Here is a 9552-nt window from a genome sequence, read left to right as displayed (position 1 = left end):
AAACAATCAACAGCCAAATCAGTTTGGGACGACTCGAGCAAATGGAAGCAGGTTTGTCACAATTTTTAAGATGGCGGAGGAAGGGGGGGTGGTACACGGCCACCATGTAAAATCCAGTCCTACATGAGTGCATGTATCTTAAAACAGACTTGATAGATTGGTCAATTTCAGTATTTCAGCACGGTACACTAGCAGCACTGGTATATTTTCAAGCAGACTGTAAAATCTCAATTGCTCATATACTATTTATGTTTAATGCCTTTTTTAAGTGAGAGGGGAGAGTTCTGTCTATATTGTATTTGACAAATGCAGTGCACATGTACGAAAGACCATGTATCAAAATGCTCACCTTTGTAATGTTTATTCAAGACAGAATGATTAATAAGATGATGAAGGAAGAATCTATTGAACAGATTAAATGTTAAAACCTAAATTTACCATAACAAGATAAATCCATTTGTTGGTTCAAAGATAATTTTAGGTACAGAGCGCTTCAAGTCCAAACATTAAAAACCGATTGAGTGCTTAATTTTTTTTCACTTTCAAACTATTGGCACATATAAAATCTAAAACAATGATCTCTTACATATGGGAACTATAATCTGGTATATGGAGGGGAAAACAGTCTTTGTAAACCTCTGAATTCATATCACCAAAGGAATTACTGTTAATGACACTAGCTGCCAAATATTGGATTTATGGTGTTCCTTTATCCACTACTTTAACTAAGCTGTTTATTTTAAAATTGATTAGTGCATACCTTTTGACATTGGCAATTGTCTGTTTTGTTAACAACAGTGATTTCAAGACTATTATTCTTAGGCAAACTTGAAGTAAAACAATGGAAGTATAATTTATTTTACACAACTGTTGGTGCAGCTGAGAAAGGTTTAAATGGCGTACTCTTCCTGAATTCTTTTTTGATTTCTGGATGAAGCACAAATGGGGGAAAAAAAACACTGATCAATCTGTGGATTGTTTTAGATTTTAAGGTTAAACCTGTTTGAATCTGATATTGGCTCTTCAAGGTAAATTCCATAATTAGGGTTAAACTGGAACAACTGGAAACATAAAAAAGAGTGGAGTAGTGCAAGGCTGGAATGGTATACAGTCACTTTCAGTGAGAAATTCAACTGTTCAGTGTTGGTGAACATTATAAACATCATACGGAATTCAACAGGTAAGGCTGAGGATACAGCCAATGATATATACCAATACTTTAAGGAATGAGTGTTTCTTAATTACTTACAAATGTTTATTTGTCCCTTCCAAATGTGTTTTGACAATTAAGTTCACATAAACAAAGCTTTCTGATTTCAAATAAATCTTTCATTTTAACCTAAAAAGGCACATTGATCTCATGTAATTTTGCTTTGTTTCTTGACTGAATTCAAGAAAAAGTAAAATCAGAAGGCTTAATTATTTATTCTGCTGCCTTGAACAGGACTTGCATTTACTGAATAGCAATAGAATGCATATTGCTTGAAAAACACAGCAAATCTTTATATTTATGTTCATCTGAACTCCTGTTTTGTCATTAAGACAGTGACATTTTGCACTCCGAATGCAATTTAAACAATAAATAATTCATCATTCTAAATCAATAAGAATATGTATTAATGTATGTAATAATGTAGACCTAAAAGAGAGTCATAAGCCCTTCATGCTTTAAAACAAAACTCTCCTGGATATGGCGCCACAAGTACAAGCTGGCCTCATTATGTGTCCAAGTAGCCATTCCTCATCAGTGAGATTTGGCAGCAAATGATTGCTGGTTATTCACTCACATGGAAGATTATTGCTGAACTTGATTGTGGCCTTGTCAAACTTCACAGTCTCCAGCAGGAGTTACTGAACAGCGATTGAAACAAAGGAACTTTGGCTGATTTTGTCTTCCTTAGCCCAGGATGCTGAGGCCAAAAGGAACATTCCTCCTTTAAGAGGTCAAAAACTGAAGTTGTGACTTTTCATTGTTTGACTCAATTATGTTGCTTCTGGCATCTGATCCATTAATCCATAATTGAGGATTGCACTTAATTGTGTCACTAATGTCTTTAGAAAAATGAACCGAGTGTCTTGCAAAGGGTTTCCTGAACTTTATGAATATTTTGCTTTGTCGCTACAGCTACTTCAGAACAATTATCAGGTGTTGTATTTAAACTTCCCTTTATTTTTGTGAATATACTAACCAATGCAATAGTCATCAAAGTGATCGGATTAAAAACTTTTGACAAAGATTTAGAGAATTAAATGTTGGCCAGTAACAAAGTCAGTCATGTTTTCCTTTCTGGACAGGTTTTGTTTTATAGTTGCTGTGCATCTCACAGAAAAATTAGATATGCACCTGCCTCTTATCACCAAACAGAAGCCAAGTACAGGGCTTTATGCCCATGAAGTTAGAGTTAAGGGATTTGATTTTTCATCTATTTAATGTGACTAGGCAAAAAAAAGACAAAAGTTTATTTATCTACTGTACTAGAGCTGTATTAAGATCCAGATTTTTTTTGGTCATTGTTAAATTTAAAAAAAATCAAAATATGAAAAATACCAAAGGCAGAATTTTCCCTGCAGGCTTCTGAATCCCACTGTGAGGTTCAAATGGGCGTCAGAAGCCTGCTCTCCGTGGGAACAGTCACTCATTGTGATTTTCTCCTGGAACAGCCAATTAATAGTCAGAAGGTGGGCTCACTGTCCAATTAAGGACAACAGGGAGCCTCTCAAAGTTGACGCCTCAATCAGAGGTCTTCAGCTTGAAAGCAGCAGCAAGATGCCACGGCAGGGAAGTGAGGAAGGGGGTGCCCTAAAATAGAGGGGTCTCTCTCCAACTGTTTTTAAACTTGAAATAAAAAATGGCTGTTGCAACTGGATCACCACTCTGGGAGTCAGAGAGAGAAACTTTTAAACAGAGTGGTCTGCAGTTGCATCTAAGTAGGTACGTCTGCCTGGAGCACTGGCCTCCTGGTCTGCCACTGCTTCCAGGCAACTAAATTGTTCTCCATCAACTCTGGGGAAACTGGAGGACAAAAGTGAAATCCACATCAACCTCCCTCAATGGGCTGTTATTTAGCATGCTGGTGAGTATCCTTGCTATCCCTACCATCCCATCTTTGGGAAAATAGCAGGATGGCACATGGACACTGGCAAGCCAGCTACTGAGCTACTTTGAATGCCCATCTGGTCCATTCATAGCCCAATGGAGACTAAAAATTCAATCCAGATCTGTGCCCACATCTCATTACATGAATTACAAGCATGACACAAAACTCATCTGAACTTTAAGAATGTAATTTGGATTCCAAAATTGGGAACAGACAAGTATGCAATGCATGGTTAAAGTATTAAATAATAGAAAAAAAATGACCGAATTTCCCCAGGGATTGGTAATGTCACTGGGAGATAGTCGGAGACCTTGGAGAAACTGTCACTTTAACATGAATTCTCTTGGATTTTGCTGGTCTCCACTGAAGTTATGGTGGGAGGTGGGCACAACCCTGTGGAAACCCAGATGTTTATATATTTAATGGGTGCAGTTTGTTTATATTTTGTCCACTTCAGTTGTGTGTGGATTTTATCCATCGTAATTATTTTAATTCCTTTTCTGCACAAATTTTTAATCCAAGAGAAATTCAAAAAATTGCTACAGTAATATTTAACTTTCACACATTATTCACATCAGCATCTAAAGTAATGTAGTGATTTTCCTGCAATCTTATAAATTAGATTTTTGCATCCACATCCTGGATCAAAACATTATTTGCTTACAACTAACTATGAAACTACTGCAACGACATAAAAATATTAGTGATATTTGTCTAGTGTTTAATGGTAATAAAATAGAAAAGTGCAGCTTTGGTGACAAGAAGCTAATGGATGGCATGATTTAAATATGATCATAAATTGTATTTCTTTGAAATTTTGGATGAAAGGTAATTTGGAAATAAAAAGATTTTCCAATATTGTAAAAATTAATGCAGGAGTTGCACCTCCAGGTCTCTCGAGGAGTCAAGATATCGGATATATGCAATATTAATGATCATTGCTTTTAAAAGTGTATGGCACACCATGGGACACTATTTATTTCACTGTGTTAGCTCAGGTCTTTCAAGAACTAAGGCACTTGGTGTTTCATTTGGTCTTACAAAACTAACAAATTCTAGTCATGACTTTTCTATAGTCTTGGTGTAAACCCTTCAGTGCAGAATTAGGTTCTTGTTAGCTTTGCTGCAGGTTGTCCAAAATTCTGCAACTCAAAATATAATGTTACTGAATGCAAAGGTAGTCCCACAATTTCTTTGCTTATTTGTCTGCTTTGTTGATGCTGGACTGTATATGGCAAATTTGAAGAATCGGAAGAAGTAACTGAAATGCACCTTGGATGTAGGTGGTACTGTTGGAGCCCTGTAAAGATGAACCCAAAGCAAATTAGTTCCTTTTATTAACAATCCTTTATAGACATACAAGTTTATTTTCTTATAACCAATAAATATCAGAAATTTTCTTTACGTTCCAATTTATTGGCGTGCTTTCAAAAACAACTGAAGAAGAGTGGGATCCTGTGAGCAGATAGTGTGACTTCTAAGTAGCAAAACTGTATCACGTGTTTCACAAACACATTTTCAGGATTGAATTAACTGAATGGCACAATGAACCATCATAACAAAGTAGTAGGGGTGGTATAAACGTCTTTCAAAATCTAGCCTATAGCATTACACAACTTACAACATCTGGTTCAGTAAGCAGCATTCATTAGGGAATGTCGAGTTCTGCACGGTATTTAGATGGGAATTATTCTGTTTGAAATAGGCGATTAAAAATGGCCATATCAATTTACTTTCAGCTAGTATTAAAGTCCTAGGGCTGATTGTGTTCCCAAGTCATAAAAAAGGGAGAAGCGCCTTGGCTCAGCAGCACAACAAAGTATGCAAAATGATAAGAGCATGCACTTCAAGAAAATAAAAGTGGAAGACTGCAAATGATGGAAATTCAAAATAAAGGGATAAAATGCTGGACATGTACAGCATCCGCAAAGGGAAGATAGGCTATGATGTTTCAGCTGTATAGCCTTCAGTGGAACTGAAGGTTGGAAGCTAAGCAAGTATTTTAGGAAGGCTGGGAAATAAAAAGGCCACAAAGTTGACAGAAGAGACAATCGACACATACATCAATCACAGCAGGGGAAACTGACCTGCATGTTAAGAAAATATTTTCTTAATACTATGAAATGAGGTTAATAAATAGAAAGAGGATATGTAATATTTCAGGAAGGAAACTGTAGACACAAGGCTATCCTTCTGCTGCCACCCAGTTCTACATCTCCACCACCTCATTCGACCTTGAATGAGTCATAACCCCTACTCCAGCTAAATATGGAGAAGGGTGAAGTCACTAACTTTGGTCCTCACTACAAATCTTGCAACTTTGGTGGGGAAGGCAGTCAATACATTGACAATCGTCTAGGGCTCAATCACTCTGTTCATAGTCTGGACCTTCACAAGCTCTGAACAACTCCAGAGGCCTGGCAGGTGGGATTCCGGTCCACATTACAAGCATGCCCAATTTTCACCGGCACGGGATGTATGTGTGGGAAGTTAGACTGCATCCTGCACTCACAACATGGCCGACTCTATTGTGGGGGTAGGCATCTCCTGGACCCCACAATCTTTGAGCAATCACACCAACTTGCATACAATAGAATCCCGACAGTACAGAGGGAGGCTATTCAGCCCATCGAGCTTGCACCGACAACAATCCAACCCAGGCCCTATCCCCATAACCCCACATATTTACCTTGCTAATCCCCGACACCAAGGGTCAATTTAGCATAGCCAATCAACAATCTGCGCACCTTTGCAGTGTGGGAGGAAACCGGAGCACTCGGAGGAAACCCACGCGGACATGGGGAGAACATGCAAACTTCTTTCTGCTTACGGATAAGTGGCGAGAGGAGAAATTATGTCGTTTAAATTTCTCACCCACATCAGTCACGAAAATCCGGCTCTCACTCTCCTATTCGACTAAATGTTCCCTTGCCACGAAGATTGCTTAATTCCATCTCTAACACAACCTGCCTCCAGTCCTACAGCTTCCTCTGAGATCATTATTTTTATCCCATTCAAACTCGACTATTCCAATACTTTCACTGCTCATCTCCCATTCAAAGAAAGGAGGACATGCATTTATATAGTGAATTTCACAATCAATGGACATCTCAAAGCACTTTACAGCCAATGAGGTACCTTTTGAACACAGTCACTGTAATAGGAAACGCAACAGCTAAAATGCATACAGCTAATGCCCAGAAATAGCAATGTGATAACGATCAGATAATCTGTTTTTTTACCATGTAGGTTAAGGGATTGGTCAAGGTACTGGGGATAACTTCACTTTTTCAAAAAAATTCAATGGATCTTTCACATTCATCCAAGCAGGGAGTTGGAGTCTTAGTTTAACATCTCATCTGAAAAAATGTTACCTCCAACAGTGCAGCAATCCCCCAGTGTTGCACTGGAATGTCAGTCTTCTTTGGAGGTAAAGCACTTTGTGATATCCCCCCCCCAACCCCCCCACTTTTGATGACTTTCTTTTACTACTTAAATATTCATAAAAGACTTTTAGGTTCCCTTTGATGCGCACCACAAATTGATTTTTGTACACTTTCATTGTTCCTCTCATTTCGATTTTCAATTCTCCTCTTCAATCTGCGGTTCTCTACTGAATTATGAGCTAACATTCATCATGAGCCTTTTTCTATTTCTTTTGACCCATGCTATTGCTGGGGGCTAAGACCTCATTCTATATTTATACGAGCTTTAAAACTACTGAAGCTAAAATGACGAGCTATGACTCAAACAAAATGAATTTCTGGCCTTCAGAAACAGGAGCAATGTCATTGTCTCTAAAGATGTGCTAATGCTCCCTGTTACTGCAGAGATCAAACCATAAAGAATTGCATAAAACCCCTTTACATTTCTAAGGCCAACCTCTGGCCAATGAGGCGATCTGTCTGTGAGGACAAATGAATGCTGAAATCTCTGTTGAACTTAATAATAGATGAAATATTAACCACCTTAGGAATCCAGACAAGGAACATACATCCTTTCACCAAGTCAAGGTGGAGAAGTGGGAACCATGCCACATGATACTTCTCTCAAGATGCTAGATCCTGTAATATTGCCTTGTAGACAAAAAAGGGAGACTGCCATTTTCCATCTAGTAGGTGGCAGCAGCAAAGGGCTGTGTCCGGATTTTTGAATACCTGTCTTCCTACCTACACTGTTTTCTACTGGAACACTGCTATTGGAAAAGTGGATTACCTCGCATCAGCTTCAACCTGCTAACCTCTCTGAAGGAATACATCAATGGACTTCTGATTCTGGCCTCATATGAAACAATCATTCTCATTTTGTCTGTAGTCTTGGCCCTGTACCTCTCTCTTTCCCCTATCCCTCTTTTACTGTGGTGTAAAATGGATTAACCCTCTGATTTTACCCTATCTTGAGTTGCTATGAAGTTTATTAATAGAGGACTGGTTCACTCCCAAACTGAGGGGTTGGGCAAAATATTCACCACTTACAAAAGGGAGATCAAAATCATAGGCCTTTCTGTTTATAAATGGGTGGTGAAAGAAGAAATCAGGTCTCGTTTAAAGTAAACCCCTTCCTGTCTGTTACAATATCTTTAAGAAGTCTCACAACATCAGGTTAAAGTCCAATAGGTTTATTTGGCAGCATTAGCTTTCGAAGTCTCAAGTTCCTTCATCAGGTGAGTGAAGACTTGTGTTCACAAACAGAGCATATAAAGACACAAACTCAATTTACAAGATAATGGTTGGAATGCGAGTCTTTACAGGTAATCAAGTCTTAAAGGTACAGACAATGTGAGTGGAGAGAGGGTGAAGCACAGGTTAAAGAGATGTGTATTGTCTCCAGCCAGGACAATTAGTGAGATTTTGCAAGCTCAGGCAAGTCATGGGGGTTACAGATAGTGTGACATGAACCCAAGATCCTGGTTGAGGCTGTCCTCATGTGTGCAGAACTTGGCTATCAGTTTCTGCTCAGCGATTGTGTTGTCGTGCCTCGGGACATGCTTTCCTGCAGCGTATCAGGTAGACGATGGCATTGCTGCAACTGCCTCAGTACTCGACACCGAAAGCTGCCAATCTCCAGATGCAGTTTTATAACTCATCCACTTCATCTTGGACAACAATGTCTTCACCTTCAACAACCAGTTCTTCAGACAGACACACGGAACAGCCATGGGGACCAAATTCGTACCTCAATATGCCAACATCTTCATGCACAGGTTCGAACAAGACCTCTTCACTGCACAGGACCTTCAACCGATGCTATACACTAGATACATCGATGACATTTTCTTCCTTTGGACTCATGGTGAACAATCACTGAAACAACTATATGATGACATCAACAAGTTCCATCCCACCATCAGACTCACCATGACTACTCTCCGGAATCGGTTGCATTCTTGGACACACGCATCTCCATCAAGGGCGGTCACCTCAGCACTTCATTGTACCGCAAGCCCACGGATAACCTCACGATGCTCCACTTCTCCAGCTGCCACCCTAAACACGTTAAAGAAGCCATCCCCTATGGACAAGCCCTCCATATACACAGGATCTGCTCAGATGAGGAGGATCGCAACAGACATCTCCAGACGCTGAAAGATGCCCTCATAAGAACAGGATATGGCGCTCGACTCATCAATCAACAGTTCCAACGTGCCACAGCGAAAAACCGCACCAACCTCCTCAGAAGACAAACATGGGACACGGCGGACAGAGTACCCTTCGTCGTCCAGTACTTCCCCGGAGCGGAGAAGCTACGACATCTTCTCCAGAGCCTTCAACATGACATCGATGAAGATGGACATCTCGCCAAGGCCATCCCCACACCCCCACTTCTTGCCTTCAAACAACCGTACAACCTCAAAAAGACCATTGCCCGCAGCAAACTACCCAGCCTTCAGGAGAACAGTGACCACGAAACCACACAACCCTGCCACAGCAACCTCTGCAAGACGTGTCGGATCATTGACACGGATGCCATCATCGCACGTGAGAACACCATCCACCAGGTACACGGTACATACTCTTGCAACTCGGCCAACGTTGTCTACCTGATACGCTGCAGGAAAGGATGTCCTGAGGCATGGTACATTGGGAAGACCATGCAGACGCTATGACAACGAATGAATGAACACCGCTCGACAATCACCAGGCAGAAGTGTTCTCTTCCTGTCGGGGAACACTTCAGCGGTCATGGGCATTCAGCCTCTGATCTTCGGGCAAGCGTACTCCAAGGCGGCCTTCACGACACACGACAATGCAGAATCGCTGAGCAGAAACTGATAGCCAAGTTCAGCACATGAGGACAGCCTCAACCGGGATCTTGGGTTCATGTCACACTATCTGTAACCCCCACGACTTGCCTGGGCTTGCAAAATCTCACTAACTGTCCTGCCTGGAGACAATACACATCTCTTTAACCTATGCTTAACCCTCTCTCCACTCACATTGTCTGTACCTTTAAG

General features: G+C 40.3%; 1 protein-coding gene across 4 annotated transcripts in view; it reads right to left on the bottom strand.

The window, feature by feature from the left end:
* Positions 1-233: 233 nt before the first annotated feature.
* Positions 234-9552, bottom strand: part of LOC144495727 (protein NOXP20-like) — a 43723-nt gene continuing 34404 nt past the window's right edge. For all 4 annotated transcript variants that reach the window (XM_078216102.1, XM_078216093.1, XM_078216113.1 and 1 more), the window contains one exon: positions 234-4398. In XM_078216102.1, the coding sequence (XP_078072228.1) occupies positions 4297-4398 (102 nt within the window). In that variant the 3' untranslated portion in view covers positions 234-4296. The remainder of the gene's footprint in view (positions 4399-9552) is intronic.

The sequence above is a fragment of the Mustelus asterias genome, chromosome 1 (genome assembly GCF_964213995.1).
Source record: "Mustelus asterias chromosome 1, sMusAst1.hap1.1, whole genome shotgun sequence".
Lineage (NCBI taxonomy): Eukaryota > Metazoa > Chordata > Chondrichthyes > Carcharhiniformes > Triakidae > Mustelus > Mustelus asterias.
The sequence above is the reverse complement of the archived record's forward strand: the minus strand, read 5'-3'. Positions and strand labels throughout refer to the sequence as shown.